The sequence below is a fragment of the Molothrus ater genome, chromosome 21 (assembly GCF_012460135.2).
Source record: "Molothrus ater isolate BHLD 08-10-18 breed brown headed cowbird chromosome 21, BPBGC_Mater_1.1, whole genome shotgun sequence".
NCBI classification, from domain to species: domain Eukaryota; kingdom Metazoa; phylum Chordata; class Aves; order Passeriformes; family Icteridae; genus Molothrus; species Molothrus ater.
Window position 1 is genome coordinate 10,858,327 of NC_050498.2, and position 20,050 is coordinate 10,878,376.

A 20,050-nucleotide genomic window follows, 5' to 3' on the forward strand; every position below is an offset into this window, starting at 1 on the left:
CGTCAGCAGAGCTCCTCCGCCCATTGGCCGCCTGCCGCCTGTGGGCAGGCGCAACGGCCGCTTCCTCATCCGTCACGCGGCGCCGCGCTCCGTGATTTGTGGAGCGGCGGCTCCTTCACCGCCCGCCGGCTCCGACCACTGGTGAGGAAAGCCGTCGGTCACGCCGCCGCCCGCCTCCCAGTGCCATTGGCCCAGTAACCTCTTTTCGGGCTTTCGTTTCTCTTCATTGGCTAATTGGATTGGATGGGCGGCTGCGATTGGGCGAAAAGCGGGTCCCGGGGGCGGGACTTGGCTCAGGAGCAGAGTCCATTGGCCGGCGGCCCGCTGTGAGTGGCAGGAAGGTGAGGGAGGCGGGGCCGCCCGGGGTGAGGGTTGTGTGAGGTGAGGGAATCTCGCGGGGTCTCGGCGGCTCCGGGCGCGGCGGCGCGCGGTGATTGGCCGGCGGGGTCACGGGGGCGGGGCCGCGCCGTGGGGGGGACTCTGCACGGCCGCGCGCGGTGGGCGGGGCGCGCCGGGCGCCGCGCGGTGATTGGTCGGGGGCGGCTCTCGCGCAGCCCAGCGGGCCGGGCGCGATTGGCTGCGGGCGGCGTCGGGCGCGCGCCCCGCAGGGGGGGGGAAGCGCGTGCCCGCGGCGCGGCGCGGGGCGGCGGGACCAGGTGAGAGCGGGGCCGGGGCCGGGGCCGGGGCCGGGGCCGGGCGGGGCGGGGACCCGGGGCCGCCCCCAGACCCTCCCGCCGCCCGCAGCGCGGGCCCCCTGCCCTCCACCCCCGGCCCGACCCCCCCGGCCCGGCCGGCCCCGCCCCGCCGCGGGTCGCGCTGTCAGGGGCCGCTGCGTCCTGCCCCGCGCCCCCTCCCCGGCCCCGCGCCGCCCCGTCATTCATTCGCCACTTTTCCCCCTCCTTCGCCCCCCCCCCCGCGATCCCTGTCCTGCCCCGGCCCTTCCCTTCCTCTTTCTGTTTTGATCTTCTTTTAGCCCCCTCGCCCCCTTCTCCTCGCCTTGCGCCCCCCCCTTCACTTTCTCTGGGTCCTTGTGTGTGTTTCAGGCCTTCAAGGAAAAGTTGCAAACTCCCGAGTTGTTGCTGCTGTGAGGGAGCAGGTGCCTGGAAGGAGGGAGCAGGTGTCTGGAAGGAGGGAGCGATGTAGGAGGTGCCCGGGCTCAGGGAGGTTCGGGGGACACATGGAGAGGGTGTGGGAATGGCAGGGCTAGGCTGGCCAGCCCTCGCGGGGTGTTCAGGGCAGAGGCTCCGAGCCCTCCCTCCGGAGGGAAGGGGGATTGATCACGGTGTTTAATTTTTATAACAAGAAAAACAACAAAAATTACCAAAAGTGAAGGAAAAAACCCACCCCGGCCCCACCCCAGCTGCCCAAGGATGGAGTTGGAGTAGCCAAGCCCGGCTGGATGCTGGGGAAGGGGTTGGCGCCCGCACACATGAAGAGACTCCCCGAGTTGTTTGGCTTCGCGAGGAGATAAGGCCAGTGGAGCTCCATGTTTTTAAAGGTGGGCCGTGTATGATGAAACCCAACTTCTTTTAAAGTGTAGCAGATTTAATTTTTATGGCCAAATGACAGCTTGACCCAGTTGTTATCCAATCAAAGGGCATTTTTTTGAATGTCTCTTTGTGGCACAACAGCCAACGCAAAAATGATGGCGGCTTACAATGGCGGTACGTCTGCGGCAGCAGCAGGTCACCACCACCACCATCACCACCACCTTCCTCACCTCCCTCCTCCTCACCTCCATCACCACCACCATGCTCAGCACCACCTGCACGCCGGCTCGGCGGCCGCGGTGCACCCCGTGCAGCAGCATGCCTCCTCGGCCGCTGCGGCCGCCGCAGCCGCGGCCGCCGCCGCCGCGATGTTGAACCCAGGGCAGCAGCAGCCGTACTTCCCATCCCCGGCCCCGGGCCAGGCCCCCGGACCGGCTGCAGCAGCCCCAGCTCAGGTACAGGCTGCAGCAGCTGCTGCAGTCAAAGCGCACCATCATCAGCACTCACAACATCCACAGCAGCAACTGGACATTGAGCCGGACAGACCCATCGGATACGGAGCCTTTGGTGTTGTCTGGTGAGTAGAGACAAAAGTGAACCGATACCTCCTTGTCATTCTTTACCTGGTCATAACTCATCCTTGTTTTTGTCATTTGAATCAGAATACAAGAGAGCTGCTTACTAAGAGCTTTTTTGCTGGTTCTTCTCCGTTCTTAGAAAGTTGCTTCGCTTGTTTGCGTTGGCAGAACGAGGTTCCCGGTGGTGAGGAGCCACCTCTGACTAACAGCCCACCCTGCCGTTCTCTTCTGAGACAATACAGCTTGTTTATGCCCTTTCTGTACCTTTAATTAGAGCGTGCATCCGTGCAGCTAAGCCGTGCTTCCTAAAATTTCAGGTTAACAAATGAGCATTAGAATATTCATTTTGACCTGGCTTAAGAGTCAGAAATGAAAAGCGTATGAAAATGTCTTCCTTGTGCAGTCACCTGTCAAGATCTTTGTCTCACGGCGGTTTGACCTGCGGTAGTGCTGTGTGCTACCTAAAACAGCACAGCTGAACTTTGCTCCCCTCTCAAAAATGGAAATGGGATTTCCTGCCTCACTGTAGCTCTGCCTCCGGCCCTTTTATCCCCCAGCCGCGTTTCAGAGGAGTCTGTCAGCAGAGTGGAATCTCTCCTAATGTATTTTGTGACTACCTTAGAGCCATGTATGTAATTAGTGCCCTTCAGGAGCGCTGACACAAAGCTGGCAGCAGTGTATATATATATAATATTTGTATATAAATGTTTGTCAGCGTGCCCTATTCGGAGCTGTGCTGGGAAGCATGAAGGCTGGCAGGGGGTTGTTTGGAGAGCAGGCGTGTTGCAGTGCACTTCCTGCAGCACGAATGCAAAGTTTGCAGCTGTGTGTGGTGTCCCAGCCCTCTGCAGCGTTCCCAGCCCAGCCTCTGGGGTGCCCCAGGAGTTTTGCTTTAGGCAGTGGCCGAGCTGCAGCTTCAGTGGGAGGAGTGGCCGGGTCACGGTGTGTGCCAGGCAGAGGCAGAGGGCTCAGCAGGGCAGGCCTCAGGAGAGCAAAACCCCTTCTGCCTGCAGCCCGGCCCTTCAGGGTGGCCACGCGTCACCAGCCCAGCGCTGGTAGCAAATGGTGCTTTCTGAGGAGGCCGAGGGAGCTGCAGGAGCGAGGTGCAGGTCAGTGCTGTGGTTGCTCTCGTGTGCCTTCCCTCAGAGCTGGGGAGTGAATTTAAACGCCGAGTTCTCCCTGTCGGAGGGGAGCTGTTGTGCAGTCAGCACTGCCGTGCTCTGGCTGTGGTACAGCATTAAAAAAGTGGGTGTAAAAGAATGAAAACTGACAAGGAATCTGCTTAAAAAAATTATCTGAAGGTATTTCCATCAGTTTGTATATTTTTTAAAAGTATGGAGTTTTATAACTTAATTTGTTAAGGTCTTTGCTTAAATTCATGTCGTTATGTAAGATCAGCCCTTTTTACTGGTGTTTTGTTTGCCTCTGCATTTTCCAGGTCTTTATTTTCCCAGTTCTGTTCACCAAAAAACAAGGTGCAGAGAGAGATCTGCTTCCACAGTATTCAGTAGAATGAAAGGTCACGCTTGCATATTTAAATATAATATCATTAAGGGTGCTGGGGGGAGAAAGGAGGAGTAGAGGGAAGGGTCTGACTGACATCAGGTAGGAAAGGCAGTGCCAAAAGCATCTGCCCATCCTGAGCCCTGGGCTGCGCACCTGCGGCCGCCCGCAGGACCTGCCCCTGAGGGACTGTGCCTGCAGAGCTGCAACTACAGCTCTGCTTGGAGCTTACAACAGCTTGGGAAAGAGAAAACAACAAAGGGGGAGGGTGTCAGCTAAAAGCAGAAGCTGGGAGCTGGGATCCCTCCGGCTGCACTGGCTCAGGATGTCATTGGTGGGAGTGAGTTCCTCTTTGCTCACGTGTGTTTGAATTCAGTGGTCACTGCTTAGCTTTTGGCATTTCACGTTAACTTCTGCTGGTGAGTGCAGGCTCAATTTAGGAGTCTGTAAGCAGTAATTAAACTGAATTTTAGTTTCATTCAAAATGTGGCAGAATGCCCATGTAATTGAATTTTAGCTATGTGAGATAAAGTAAACACTGACTTGAGTATTTATAGTTTGAGGTGACTTGGACATGAGCGATGTGCACTTGGGTTCAGGCGTGACACGGGGTTCACAAAGCCTGAGCGACTTTGGAAGGAGGATTTGTTGTTTCTCAGTACCTTGTCTGAGCATTATTTCTGCTAATAGGTAACTGAAAAGTTTTTATCCGTGCTTCTGAGGGAAATGGATGTTATTTCATAGACAGTTGGGGCATTTGCAGAAGTCTTTCATCTTGTGCTCTGGTGTGTCACTGCTTTGTTGGGGAGGCACAGCTGACCTGAGCTCAGTTCAGTGCATCAGACGAGCGATCAGCGCGTGGCGTTGCACTTCCCGTTACCTCACCGAGAGAGATTTTCTCTTGGCAGTTGAATTAGCATTTGTCATTAGTTCATTTGTCTGCTGCTCGATGATGTTTCGGGGTGGCTGATGTGCTGCTGGAGTTTTTCACTCGTGAAGAGCCAAAGCCTGGTGCTTCAGCACTTTGGTTATTAACCCCTGCGGGCGGGTGCTGCTGCTGCTGGGGTCTGTGCCCACAGGCCGTGTCCTCGCTGAGCTGGGCACCTCTGCTGTGGAAATCAGCTGTCCTGGCACAGCAGCTGCTCTGCCTGCTGCCCTGCGACTGGGAGGGTGCTGCTGAGCAGGGGCAGGTGTGCAGGGACTTTCCCCAGGTCCCGCAGGTTTGTTTCCCCACGCTCTGCTTTGGTGAATTGCTGCAAACCCAGTCATGTTCCTCATTTGCCAAAAGCAGAGTGATTTGCTCTTGGAGTGTTCCCTGCTCTCATGTTCCTAAAGTGCTGAAAAAATCCAGATTTTAATGTCAGCGACAAGCTCTGTCTGTGTCCGGTGGTTCAGACTGAGTAGGGCTGAGTTTGGGAAGTCTTGTGTCTGTTCCAAGAATGAGGAGCTGTCCTTTGGAGAAGTGCTCCCAGTTTTGCTGGGGAGACATGCTGCTGCCATCTGGTGGGATTCCTAAAAAAATAATAATAATGATAATTAAAAAAAATGTATCAATTGAACCTGCCAAGGCTGGTAGGTTTGCAATGAGGGGTGAAGCCTCAGTCCCTCTGCAAGAGGTGCTGGTGCTGTTTCCATGCAGGGTTCCTGAGCTGGTGAAGAGGCTCTGCAGCTGCAGGAGGGAGATAGGGAACGACAGCTCTTGCTGCTGGTTCATGGTGGTTACACTGCTGCTGAAATGTGGAAATGTCCTGTTGGCTGGGATATATCTACTCCAGTGGGACAGGAATGTAAGGTGTGGGGGAATTCTGCTTGTCTTCCTTGTGTCTCTTAATTTAGAAAAGTTATTGTCGTTCATCAAAAACTGTGGAACCAAGCAATCTCTCTTAATAATGTCAAATCCATGTTAAAATGCATCTCAGTGGGAAAGCTGTTACAAGTGACAATAGAAGAAAGTATTTGAATTAATATTTTTTAAATTCCCGATTTACCCCATTTGAAATTGTGTGTGGGGGTTAAAGTACTTGCTTCTAATCCTTTTTATTCAGGAGGTCACATGACAGTACAGTGTTCTAAACAGTTTGGCTGTTGGGGTTGAGACAGGACATCATGTTCAGGCTGTCATAACTCTAAGGGCAGAAATAATTTAGCCTTAATCTACTGTTCATTGCTGGCCTGCAAAGGCCTGAAAATGCCAAAGTCATTGCTCCATAAAACCCAAAAGAATAATGCATACAATGGATTGTTGCCTGGACCCTGGAACTATTTTAAGAGGGTTTTATCCCAGCACTGATACTAAGCACAGCAGCAGGAAAGACGTTCCCAGGATAAACTGATAATCTCCCTCTCCTTTAAAGGAACGTGTCCTGCTGAGCAAGGATGCAGTGGGGATAATGTGTCTGGGACAAAATTGCCAGAATGTATATTAAGGAAAAGAAGGTGTTATGGGTTCAGAGAAGTGGCAGGAGAAGTTCCCCTTCTGCTCTCTGATACTGCTGAAAACCACAATGATGTTTGGCATAGTTAATACTATTAATGATGCCTAGGCTGGAAAGTGAGAAAAGTTTAGCAAAAGCTGAACTATAGACATTTCTTTTATGAATTCAATAGGACTTTTGGTGGGAGAGGTTTTTTCTGAAGTTGAAGCTGTCTGTATAATCTTTTTCCAGTCCCTCAAACCTCACCTGCCAGAAGACAGTACTTGACCATCAGGAAGTATTCTCTGCTAATGAAAAGGTGGACAGTGGTTAGCTTTGACCTGTGTAATGTGACATTTTGTGTTAGTCTGAAGTGACTGTTCTGTTACTGCTGAGCAGCGCTGGTGCTGTTCTGCTGCTCACCCACCCCACAGGAGAGGGCTGGGTGTGCGAGTGGCTCAGTCCCTGGGGCCCAGGGGAGCTCCAGCCCCATGTCCAGGGCACAGAGCAGGGGCACAGAAGGGCTGATGGCACTGGGGAGCTCCAGCCCCATGCCCAGGGCACAGAGCAGGGGCACAGAAGGGCTGATGGCACTGGGGAGCTCCAGCCCCATGGCACCGTGCCCAGGGCACAGAGCAGGGGCACAGAAGGGCTGATGGCACTGGGGGATTTGTCTCCAGCCCCATGGCACCGTGTCCAGGGCACAGAAGGGCTGATGGCACTGGGGAGCTCCAGCCCCATGGCACCGTGCCCAGGGCACAGAGCAGGGGCACAGAAGGGCTGATGGCACTGGGGGATTTGTCTCCAGCCCCATGCCCAGGGCACAGAGCAGGGGCACAGAAGGGCTGATGGCACTGGGGGGTTTGTCTCCAGCCCCATGGCACCAGGGCACACAGCAGGGGCACAGAAGGGCTGATGGCACTGGGGGATTTGTCTCCAGCCCCATGGCACCGTGCCCAGGGCACAGAGCAGGGGCACAGAAGGGCTGATGGCACTGGGGGATTTGTCTCCAGCCCCATGGCATCAGGGCACAGAGCAGGGGCACAGAAGGGCTGATAGCACTGGGGGGTTTGTCTCCAGCCCCATGTCCAGGGCACAGAGCAGGGGCACAGAAGGGCTGATGGCACTGGGGGGTTTGTCTCCAGCCCCATGCCCAGGGCACAGAGCAGGGGCACAGAAGGGCTGATGGCACTGGGGGATTTGTCTCCAGCCCCATGGCACCAGGGCACAGAGCAGGGGCACAGAAGGGCTGATGGCACTGGGGGATTTGTCTCCAGCCCCATGCCCAGGGCACAGAGCAGGGGCACAGAAGGGCTGATGGCACTGGGGGATTTGTCTCCAGCCCCATGCCCAGGGCACAGAGCAGGGGCACAGAAGGGCTGATGGCACTGGGGGATTTGTCTCCAGCCCCATGCCCAGGGCACAGAGCAGGGGCACAGAAGGGCTGATGGCACTGGGGGTTTGTCTCCCCAAGCCTTCCCCCAGCTCTGAGGGGCCAGGCTTGGACCACGAGTTTCCCACTCTTTGTGTTCTACTTCAGTGAGTTCTGCTGTTGTCTGATGCAGATAGACACTGATTTCATAAGAAGGAGGCAGAGTCATTTTTATCCCGTTATTGGAGGGAACCAGGAGGATGCCTAAGGCAAAGGAGGCAGCACTGGCAGTGGGCACAGAGTAGAGTGGGGATGGGGTTTCACATTCACCATCACAATGGAAGGAGCTGCAGGTGATGATCTTAGATCCCTATGTCAGTAATTTTTTTATAGGATTGCTTTATCTGAATTGGATTCTGACCTTATTTGTGAAGAAATGTAGTAGAACAATGACCATATCCAGGTTTTTCTGTATGGGAAATTTTGCAAAGTTTATGTGTTTGAGTATTTGGGGCTTTTTTCAGATTTCCTGAAAAGAAAAATTCTGTTAACATTTAAATGACTGCTTCCCAAATGGAGTGAATTAAATGAAATGGATATAACTCCTTGCGTTCAAATTAGACGTTGGGATTAGGTGAAATTCTATCCAAGTAATATACGAGTTGTTCATTATTGTCTTGTAACATGATGCAAGAAAGAAGGAATGTGAATAACATTTTTTTTTCTCAAAGTTGGGCAAGGACCATTTGGGATAAATTAGTTCACTGTAAATTATGCCAAGGTCAGCGTTTCAGAGGTCACTTGAAATGCAAGTTGCTTTGCAGCACCTGCAGACCTTGATGTTGTTTGTATCCACACAGGACTGGATGCTGATAATCCAGTTAGATCCTGGTAGCATTCAGTGTTTTTTCTTTCTTCCTCTGAATTCTGCAAATGTTACAGCTTGTGACTGGATCTGCAGTCTAATATTGATTTTCCAGAAGACATATTTCAGATGTTCTTTTCTCTCTCCCCCCGACTCTTTCATCTCTTTTTAACAGGATATTTAAGTTGTTGAATTCCCTAATCCCAGAGGAGCTGTTGGTGTTTTGGGGGGGTGAAGGTGTGAGGGTGCAACCCAAAGTGTGGGATCCCCCAGAGCAGGAGATAAAGGCCATGAAAGGGTCTGGGGAGAGGCTGCTGGGTGTGTCTGGGCTGCTTCATTTCTCAGGGAACAATGGCATAGGAAGAACAGCTTTGGGCAGGTGAAGTGGAGGAAGCCTTGGGGATATGTTTGAAGTGTTTTTTGATGACTTGTAATGGTTGTATCTGGGTCTCATGTATCTTTAATCCTCTGGAAAGTTCTGCCTCCTGGTCTGGAGTGGATAATGTGCAGCTGTTCTTGTGAGAAAAGCTGGCTCAAAGGTGTGTCGAGTTTGCTTAAATGGAATTTGTGTTCATTAATATAATTGGTGATGTTTTTTAAAAGGTGTGTTAAAATCCACAAAGAGTTTTAAGTGCTAGAAAACCTCGCAGTAGATGCTGTAAGTTTTGGTTTATTGGTAGTCAGAGTAACTACTGCACCTGTTTTGTAAAAGTAGACCCCTGAGTAAGGTGGGAGATGCTTAAATCAAAGTGGCAGATGGCAGGCAGTACAAACATGTGTGAAAAGGATAGAGACTTCTGGGATCAGTGCTTTGTTTATTGATGATAATATTTGTTCTTAATAACAGGGAAGCAGTAACAGGGAAAAAGTGGATGGGATGGGCACTGAATGGGTGGTAGCTACAGGTGGTACAAACCATAGCCATCACCTGTCTAAGAGGGGTTATAAAAACAAATGTTGTTGTAGCAGTACTTTGTTTTAAAACATAGGTCAGATATTTTATTTAATTTTTATTTCCCCCACTGTCTTTTCTGACTTTTTAATCACTTCTGCCAATTTTTCTCATTTTCTGCCGTTGTCTGTGGTACTTGGTATGAAGTGCAGCTTACCAGCAGCATGCTTAAATGAAAACAGTGGTGTTTGGAGATGAGGAGTAAATAGTAGAAAATAAATAACATTTCCCTGTGGAAATCACTGGAGCTCCATCCATAGTGCACTGCAGGAGGAACCTGGAAAAGAGCAAAGTCATCTCCTCTATAGAACACGTGGCCTTCCTTAGGGTGTCCTGTGGGCACATGGATGGGCTGCAGCCTGTGGGTGCCACCTGGGTGAACACTTGTGATTCCAGCATGTGGATCACAGAACTGAGTCTCATTGGGGAAATCCCCAACTTGCCCATGGTCACAAATGCCTTGAAATCACTGAGGTGCTGATGCTCGTAAGGTTCAGTTTTGTATGGTAAGTCTGCTGAGAGCCTCGATCAACGAAACTGTCAGCTCAGTTTTCTGGGTTCACAGTTCCCTGGTTTTGCTACAAATTGCCTGGGGGGGTTTCAGTAATTGTGGAAAAATGCCAGTCGTGTTCAGGTGAACTCAGGTGTGTGAAGTGAGTGCACGTGGTGCTGGTCAGGCTGGTGTGGGGACAGCCCTGAGAGGGGACAGGAGGGCAGAAAGCTGCAGGGGAGGACAGCCAGGCACCAAAATGCTGCTCAGAATGCACCAGAACAATACACCTAACCTACCAGAATAATCTGGACTTCATTTCAGTATTTAAAGCTGCATCATCTTTTCTTATGCAATCGTGACGGATAAATGAAGGCAGACTCACGCCAGCCTTGATATGAAACAACTTCCATGGCTACAGCTCTGGAACATGGCCATGTATAGTCTTTAAAAGTGCTTAGTAAGAATTTGAGCTTTAATCTTGAGGGCTGTGGCAGAATCAGTGTGTCCTGGTAGTATCATTCTTTAATTTCCTGATGTGATGTTTTTCTATAAAGGCTTGGAAGCATTTGTGTGTGAGTGGAATTTTTATGCTCTTAATGCTGTTGGATATAACATCAGAATGGTTATAGCAGAATCATTGTGTAAAATACATATTCTCTTATTTCTTTAAATTTTCTTAGAACATAATATGATGGTACTTATGTGGGATTAGGAAAAAAAATGGTTTTTCAGAGCATTCTGTTCAAAAACTCTTACAGGAAATTTTGTGGAAAAGTGAAATATACTGGGAACTGTAATCCTTGGACTTCAGAGGAGGATTTTCTTTCCTCCCTTCTCTGTTACATGAAAACACATTTTAATAGTTGCAAAAAACCCCGGAATTGCTCACCAGAGGAGCTGGTGTTTCAGTTTCCGAGTCGTTTTGGATGGTGCTGATCCCCAAGCTGCTCCTGGTTCATTGCAGTTTGTCTCCATTTTCCGGGTACCACCAGGAGGTGCTCTTAGGGTTTGCTGAGTTTTGTGGTGTCAGGGTAGAGCCTTTGCTCAATGGGACCAGTGAAGCTGGGGATGGTGTTGAGCTGGTGGCCAAGTACTTACTCAGGGTTTGAGATAGTTTATTATGCTTTTTCTGAAGAGTGACTGACTCTGCCTTCTCCTTGGCTGTGTGTGTGGAGTTGGCTATTGCAGGTAATGCACTTTATTGTTTGATATAAATTCATGTAACTATGGAAGAGTATTCGTCTGTGAATAGCAAAACTTGCTCCATGGGGGCAGGTAGCAGGTTTCAGCAAGGAGCAGCGTTCCTCCTGTGCACCGCTGCTGAAGTGTGTGCTGGCACTGGGTGAGGGAGGGGGCCTGCCACGTGCTCTGGCTTTCTCTCAGAGCCATTCTATTCAGCCTTTGCGCTTTTGGTTCCTAACGGGTTAAGGTATACTACAGGAAGTACAGAAAAAGTTCTCTCCCAGCCCATTCTGAAGCCCTTGATTGATGTAGGGCACTCCTGTCTGGAGTAGAGCTGCAGGTCACTGGCTTCTGAGCACAAGTGTGTCTCTGCCTTTTAACTGGGACCTGCTTGGCTTCCTCCTGCCTGCGTTTTTAAAGGCCCTTGGCAGCCCATGTGAGACTATTTGAAAGCCTCAATTAGAGCTTTTTCCCCTCAGAGATTGCATAGTGACAGCACAAAAGCATTGTTTCAAGGCTCTTCTCATCTTGCAGTATAACTTCTCTTTGGATGTTTCTGTAAGTTCTGCTTGGCTCGCTCAGAGCAGTCTTTGGAAGGAGGATTTCTTTTCAGGACAAGGAAGAGAAGGCATTATTATTTCTGGGCTGCTTGCCATCCATCTTTCTTAATTTTATCAATTCCTAGGCTAGGGTTTTGGTAAAATGAAGAAAAGAATTTCCTGAGCCTCTCAGTGCTCTCTGGCTCGCCCGTGTTGTCCGTGTTGTGTTTGAAGTGGAGACCAGGCCTCCTTGCTGCTGATTTGGAGCTGGTGGGTGTGATGCTGGAGCAGAAGGACTGTTTTTGTCGTTGTTGTGGCCGGAGGAAGGGCTGTGGGTCACACAGGGAGCCGTGTGCTCCTCACGTGAGCCTGCACAGAGCAGCTCTGCCCAAGGTCACACGTGGGCTGTGTGCAGGGGTGCCCAGCACCAGGGGGGCAGCTCAGGCCTGCTCTCAGCTCTTTGGAAAAACAGAATAAAGGCAGTCAAAACAACGCTAGGGGAATTGAGATACTGTTTCTGGTTTTGAGCAGAAATGGGGAGTTTCCTGATCAATTCGTATTTTTCAAATCACAGCTCGAATCTCAATTGCAAGGACAGGTAGGAATGGACCCAGAAATGGAGATCTGCCAATAGTTTTGTCAAGGGCATGTGTCTTCTAAGTCATTGTTCTCAGAGTCGCTGTTGTTAACAAGATGTACAGGTAAAGACCAGTGGGGTTTAGTGCTTTTTGTTTTCCTGTAGTTCAGCATATGGAAATGAAAGAAAAAACCAACTACCAAACACAGAACCAACCAAGGCTAGTATAAAAATAATACCCAGTTTTAAAGTGAAATGGCAGTGAGTAATGATTAGCATCTACTTTATTCTTATGTCTAAATTCAAATTGTTGGGGGCAGACGCTCCCACGTATTAATTGCAGTTAATTTAAAGGGACAGTGGCCTGCATCATTAGTGCTCTGTCCAGTGCTGCTTCACCAGTGAATATTCACATGATGAGCTGCAACAAAAGGATGTGACATTAAGACCTGCTATGTTTAAGTTTAAAAGCCATTGAAAATTGCCATTTATGATTTGGCAGAGAAAGAATTTTATCTTCTCCTTGTAGATCCAGACTGTGTGGAGAGGGGAGTGTCTGTGTGGGCTGGGGAATCCTTCTGTGTCAGTGACTAGAGACCAGCCCAGATCCTGCACTCTGCCAGTCTTTGTGCACCACTGTTCTAAAAGAGAATGTCCTACAGCCACTCTGAGAGGCAAAAATGTATTTTAGAAAATCTGTTTTACCATGGATCACTTGATTTAATTGAAGACAGTAAGAGTTCTACCTAAGAGCTTAACTAAAAGCAGATTTTAATTATGAAGTCGAAAGTACATTTGATTTGGTTTTTCAATTATTGTAGATACCTCAAGGTATCAGAGTGCTTTTCTGAGCATATTTGCTCATTGATTGCACTTGAAAAGTCAGGATCAAGGACTTGCACCGTGCTTTTACCAGCAGGGCATTCACATCCTCACCCAAGCCTGTAAGCTGAGCTGAGCTTCCCTTCTGCCCCTGCTGAAGAAACAAAGCACGTATGTTCCTTTGGTTTGGATTGCTTATTGTTTTCTGAAGCAGTTGAGGAAAAGTAGGTGAATGTTGACAGAATCAGGACCAGCTTTGACCTACTTGTGGCTTTTTTTCTGATCTCTGTCTTGGGCATGTCACCTTATCATTTTTAAGCTACTGTTTACTCATGTGAAACCTCATCTGAAACATTGAGAACTGACAGGTGTTTGGTAATTTGAATATTAAATGTATATATCATCACTCCCACAGTTGTTCCCAAGGAGATTTTGTCACTTACCAAATGACCCAGTAAAGGGAATTCGTCTGTAATAATTTTATTTCATCCTGAACTATTGTTTAAATTTTGAGTTTGAAGTATTTTAGAGTCATTAATTTCATTCCCCTGGAATTGCACCCATGGTAGTGATTCCATCTGTTATCACAAGGTTTTTGACAGACTCAGAATAGAGAAACATATATTAGGATTTTCCTGTCAGTTCATGGAGATCACTGGAAGCTAAATACAGCTGTGAAAGGAGGAGGTCAAAAGGGAGTCCTGCAGGTCAGACCTTGGTGTTTCTGTGGATGGAGATGTGAGACCAAACCAACTGCATTGTAGCATGTCAGTTAATTTGGTTTATAACAATTCAGGCTGGTTTTCTTCTAGTGGGAAGAGGGAGAGACACACTTTCCTTGAAGATCTTGTAATATTTTAAACAGTTCTGTAAGATGACATTTTGTGGGTGAGTTTTAGGAGGGGGAAAAGGCTGAGGATCACTGGAGCTGTGCTGCCTCCAGCACCTGGTACAGGTCACCTGGCCCTGGCACCAAGACCACCATGAACAGGGTTGGCTGGCTTACCTGAAAATTTAGATTTTGCCAATTTTACAGTATTTCAGACATTTGAACAGTCGCCAAACGACCTCTCACAGAAATTCATCAGCTACATGTTCTGCTGTTGCAGACAGGGAAGAATTTTGAGCAGTCTCGTCCCACTCTCAGCAGGCTGTTCACTCAAAGGTGCTGTTCACCTCTCCACTTCAGTGTGTCACTCCAATGTCTCTGGATTTCTGAAATTGCCTTTTGAATCTATTGAAAAGGAGTGGTTATGGCTCCAGTGTAATTGAGACTGTCAAGGAAATAGGTGGAATTTTTACAGCACCATGAGACTTGATGGTATGTGACAGAGGATCATTCACTTCACTGGCCCATGGTAATGGGAGACTGATGTATCTTTAAATGCCCTGGCAATAAATAGAAGACTGATTTTTACCTTTTTTTTCCTTCTTTTTTGCAAGGCTATGGGTCTTTCTTAAATCTTCATTAACATGTAATAAAATATAAAGCACTTCTTTCATGTTCCAAAAATACCCCATCTGAGACATGTTATAGACTTTTGGATGCTAGAGGTTATGACTTTATTTATTTCACACTTGTGTTTTGACATGTCCCTTCTGTTCCTACAGTAATTCAGAGAAGGAATGACTGGGCAGGGTTGAGCACATAGAAATCTTTACATAGAAAAAAATGGCAGCAGTTTGCAATAATTTACGTGAGTAAAACGTGCAGAGGAAGCCTTAGAGAAGCTGATGTGAAATGCCTTGTGCACAGCTACAAGGACACAGCTTATAATGTGGCTGGGCCTTTGCCACCATTGTCACACAGCCTAAAGGGGGATCCTGAGCTGCCACAATGGGAAAAGCTGCACAGCTCATGTCAGATGTGCTGCTCCTTTGGCTCCCAGCTCTTTGGTTTGTTCAGCAGCAGAGCAATTGAGATGTCTCTGCTCAGTGTTTACTTTGGCTGTTGTGAAGTGTTGGGCTTGGGAATTACAGCATCTTATAGGCTTGGTGTGTATTTAAAGTAATATTTTAAAGTTTGGTGATTCTAACATCCATGCCTATGCAAGACAAAACACTGTTATCTGAAATAATTTCTGGTAAAGAGAATGGAAGAGAAAGTGTCAGCTACAAAGCGTTCTGAGTTTCAATTCTGTGTTCTGTACTACTGTAGAATACAGAATTCCTTTGAATAAGGAATGGGCGGAGTAAGTTGAAACTTGAAAGGTCAGTAGATAAGATTTGGCTCTTCCAGCTAAAAATCTTGATGAATGTTCATATATTTATAATCACTACAGAATTTGGGGACATTAATATAAATAGCAGTAATTCATAAAATTAAAAGGTACCCTCAGCCTCATACATATATACCTACTTATTTGTGTATTTATATATAAATACATCAAAGTCCTGAGGCTAAATCCTTAACCAACAGGTACAAATATCTCCCTGGTGGAAGCAAGGAACACTGCAGTGTAATTACTTTGAAGTACTGAGTTTCAAATATTTGTTGTACACTTTGGTTTGAATCCTCTTCTGGTTTTCTCCTATGTGAGGAAACATGATTGTGGTGAAAAATGGGCTGGCTGGAGCAGGACAGGTTTCCCCTGGAAGAGGAAGTGTTGAGGTACTGATGGGGATGAGGTGCTGAGCTGCTTCACAGGGATTGCTGTGCACAAAGGAGCTCGGGCGCCATTTCCTGTGGTTTGTTCTGTCCTGGCCCGGGGAGACGTGCAGGGGAGAGCTGCTGGGTGGTTATTGCAGGAAGCGAGGATATGACCAGAGACCTTATTAACCTACTTTGCTCTGGAGGTGCAGGAATACTCCAGGAACTGTGCCAAGGCCTGCAGCCTTGTTGGATGTGGAGAGGAAGGTTTCTCATCTGGGCTTTTCTTGGTTGGCTGGTGGGAATGGGAATAGAGGTCAGTGAATTGGGGCAGGAATGTGCATGTTATAGTGGTAAAAGCTTTAAAAATAAAGAAGAAAGAACAGTAAAAATACATGGAGCTCTATGTGTTTATTGGGCGTGTTATTTATCTGTGAACATCACATCCAGAGCTATGCCACTGGCTGAAAAAAAAAATTAAAAAAGAAATTAAACATTATCCGAATAAATGTCATGTGTAGTGTAGTAATTTATTGTAGCTGTGGTTCATATAGGCAGTTGAGAAGTGAATTAAAAGGTCTGAAGCAGACTCAAAAAGTTTTGTATAAGTGGGAAAATAAATTTGATTTGGAAAGCAGTTTCAATTTTAAGCTTCCATGAAGGAAGACAAATTAAACATTTTTAAAGATGTTAGCCATAACAGTATCCCTTTAATTTTCACTCCTTTCTTTTAAGTAAGATACTCTGAATCACTTTTTGTTCAAGGAGACAGATTTCTTGCAGTAATCAGTTTTGCTTTTAGCTCTGATTTGTAAAGAATAAGTGATAATGGCGCACATGCTGGAGGGTGTGATTAGAACCAACGTTAAAAGGCTTTTTTTGGACATGGATGGCTGGAAAAGGAGCTCTGGAGAGGTCTGCATTTAGCAGGAGGGAGTGAAGCACACCTTTGAAGTCGCTTAACCCTTTCCTCTAAAATACCTGTAAGTGGAAATGAAATCTGGATGTTTTCTTCAGGCTCATATGAAAGTTCTACATGAAATCTGTTAGCTTGCATTCAGCCAGTTCTTTCCCTGAGCAGATCCCATACCACTTAAAAGACCAGCTCCTGAGGATATGTGTTAGAAAGACTTTGCTATTTGGAATAACTTACAGGTTTCCTTGAAGTGCCTTTGGGTATTTTTTGATTACTTTACAGTATTCCATGGAAAATGTTGAGAAAACTTAATGAAATGCTGAGAATGTGCATTGGTAGTCAGTTAATTAAATTGTCTTTTTGTGTAATCTTCTTAAGTAACTTATTTTCTGTTCAGTGCCTTTCCAACAAACACAAATTGTTGTTCACATGCAGATTCCTGCATGCAAAACATACTTTACTAGCCAAAATATTTAGAAAATATTTAGCAGGTGGAGTATATTTTTTTAGGTCCCAGATGTCTAAAAGTGTAAGCAGTTTTTACTTTTGTCTGTGAACACCTTCACCCAGCTTTTGTCAATCCATATCAGCCCATGGCTCCTTGTCAGGCGCTCAGTTGTGTCAGCTGATCCCCAGGGACGGGTGAAACGGGGAACTCTGTGACTTGGCTTCTCTGCCTCAAAGTTCAATCCAAGTGAAATCCAAGTTTTGCTCAGTAGTATCTCCTTAGCTATCTTTTTGCAGTTTGCTTTCATATCATATCTCTCAATGTTTGTCTTTTTTTACCCACTGTAAATATTTCATTTTAGGATCTTTGAAGTATTGCCAGCTGGAGGCTGCTACAGAGCAATAGTGACCTGAAAATCAACAGCACATCCAGTGCTTAAATAGCTCGAAAAAGAACAGCTGTTCTTTTTGATAATGTCTTTTAACAATGAAACCTTATTTTTCTGTGCTTGTGTTCTAAAAATTCTGCTGTCGCTAACAACTCTGCCTCAGTGTTTCAGACTCTGCTGTGCTGCAGCTACTGGGACTTTTTGTAGGCAATGATTTATGGCAAGTTTTGGAATATTTTTTAAGTGCCCAAACTGCTGATGTGAATAGGTGGCCACATGTGTCAGTGTGTCTCGTGGGCCCTGCTGAATTCCTCGGGCTGAGCAGGTATTTAATGTAACTCACAGGTTACATTATCACAAGGATAACAGGCAGTGGTGTGGTTTAACAGGGAATGGTGTGGTTTAACAGGGAATGGTGTGGTTTAACAGGCAATGGTGTGGTTTAACAGGGAATGGTGTGGTTTCACAGGGAATGGTGTGGTTTAACAGGGAATGGTGTGGTTTCACAGGGAATGGTGTGGTTTAACAGGCAATGGTGTGGTTTAACAGGGAATGGTGTGGTTTAACAGGGAATGGTGTGCTTTAACAGGGAATGGTGTGGTTTAACAGGCAATGGTGTGGTTTAACAGGGAATGGTGTGGTTTAACAGGGAATGGTGTGGTTTAACAGGGAATGGTGTGGTTTAACAGGGAATGGTGTGGTTTCACAGGCAATGGTGTGGTTTCACAGGCAATGGTGTGGTTTAACAGGGAATGGTGTGGTTTAACAAGGAATGGTGTGGTTTCACAGGGAATGGTGTGCTTTAACAAGGAATGGTGTGGTTTCACAGGCAATGGTGTGGTTTAACAGGGAATGGTGTGGTTTCACAGGCAATGGTGTGGTTTAACAGGCAATGGTGTGCTTTAACAAGGAATGGTGTGGTTTCACAGGGAATGGTGTGGTTTAACAGGGAATGGTGTGGTTTAACAGGGAATGGTGTGGTTTAACAGGGAATGGTGTGGTTTAACAGGGAATGGTGTGGTTTAACAGGGAATGGTGTGGTTTCACAGGCAATGGTGTGGTTTAACAAGGAATGGTGTGGTTTAACAGGGAATGGTGTGCTTTAACAAGGAATGGTGTGGTTTAACAGGGAATGGTGTGGTTTAACAGGGAATGGTGTGGTTTAACAGGGAATGGTGTGGTTTCACAGGCACTGGTGTGGTTTAACAAGGAATGGTGTGGTTTCACAGGGAATGGTGTGCTTTAACAAGGAATGGTGTGGTTTCACAGGGAATGGTGTGGTTTAACAGGGAATGGTGTGGTTTCACAGGGAATGGTGTGCTTTAACAAGGAATGGTGTGGTTTCACAGGGAATGGTGTGCTTTAACAGGGAATGGTTGGTGTGCTTCCTCTCTGAGCTGTGTCTCTGGCCGGTGGGTGGCTGCAGGACCCTCCTCTGGTCAGTGCAGTTCTCACTCCCTGGAGTCATCCTGGGATTCCGTGTGCTTCCCTGGCTTGTGCTCCTCCTTCAGCCTCCCTGCTGCTGTGCCTGTCAGGGCTCCTATTTCCAGTTTCATTGCTCCTTCCTGGGGACAGGCCTCATGCTGCAAGTTCAGAGCAGCCTTCCAGAGAGCTCTGGTCATGGCAGTAAAGTGAAGAGGACTGAGCACTGCTCTGCTCTAATATTTTCCTCCTTTTCCTAATGAATCTGTGGGTGGCTTTTCTTTTAAAAATTATAGCTGAAATGACTATGAATATCTCCTTTAAACGAGATTGTATCAGCTTTTGCATCTTTCAGACAATGCATGTACAGCCAGAGGGTAAAACCCATTATAATGCCATGCTAATTGCATGAGTGTGTGTGCTAAAACTCTCTTGTTGTGAGAAATCCAGCCAAAACAAAACCTTGCTCCTGATGATCCCTCTCCCAGCACTGCTGGAGGGGAGCCCAGGTCACCCTGCTGGCAGGACAGGGTGCACAGGGGGCTGTGGCACTCAGCAGGCCCTGGCTGCAACACACTGGGAGAAAAGACTCATGAAATTAGAAAATTGGTGTCCTCAGATCAGGAATCTGGTTATCTACGAGGAGGCTCTGCTGGTTCTCTGCATTCACTGCTGGGGTGAGGCACCTCTAGAGAAGCAGTTCATGTGTTACCCAAGAGCCCTCAAAAAGAGAATAATCCCTCCTCTCCCTCTCCTTATTCACTTGGCAGAGGCAGTGTGACTGACTGAGATCCTCTCTGACACATGCCTGGGCTGCCATTGTTCCTGAACAAGCGCCAGTCTGCCCTGCCTTTGTCTGGGGGCTGTTCCCTGCTGGCCGTGGTGTCACCCTGCCAGCACAGCTGTTTGGGGCCAGCCCGAGCTGCAGCAGCCCCTGCCCGGGGCAGGAGCGCCTCGCTCGCAGCTTTGGGCTGGAAAACTGACTTTCAGCTACTAAAGTTAGACAGAACCATTTAGCATGTGAATAATTTAACTTCCATTAGGAATTGTCACAGAGCTTCAGAAGAAGTTTTGTGTGCGGGTCAGGAGCAGTGTGGGACACGGACTGCAGTCTGTGATGGGAGAAAGCACTGCTGGCAGTAGGCAAGGTCACTGCAGGGCCTGGAACATCACCTTTGGCCTGTCTCCCTGGCGTTTGAATCTTTATAATGGTAAATTGCTAAAGCAGCTGCTTTGCGTAAAAACTCAGCCACTGTGCATGCATTTATTTTTTCCCTTCAGGAAGACATCTGTTGCTAAATCCACATATATATATTGGTTAGTTTTCTTGAGGATTTCACGCTTATGTCCTTATTTTCCTCACCTCTCCCCTCTGCTACCCAACAGTCCGTTGAATGTTGTGGATCAGTTTTTGTCACATTTTGGTCGGGCTCAGTGCCTGGCAGTGACTTTGCAGAGAGCAGGGCCTGGTCTCATGGCCTGTGCCTGTGTGCAAATTT

The 20,050-nt window shown here is 47.8% G+C and overlaps 1 protein-coding gene across 4 annotated transcripts in view; it reads left to right on the forward strand.

The window, feature by feature from the left end:
• The first annotated feature begins 268 nt into the window (after positions 1–268).
• Positions 269–20,050, forward strand: part of NLK (nemo like kinase) — a 38,111-nt gene continuing 18,329 nt past the window's right edge. Inside the window, exons 1-3 of one of the 4 annotated variants that reach the window (XM_054517008.1) lie at positions 319–341; positions 1,044–1,498; positions 1,632–2,067. In XM_054517008.1, coding sequence (XP_054372983.1) covers positions 1,643–2,067 — 425 coding nt within the window. In that variant the 5' untranslated portion in view covers positions 319–341; positions 1,044–1,498; positions 1,632–1,642. Of the gene's footprint in view, positions 342–583; positions 657–1,043; positions 2,068–20,050 lie in introns of those variants that run through there. The other 3 variants (XM_054517009.1, XM_036394998.2, XM_036394997.2) reach the window with 3 other exon arrangements.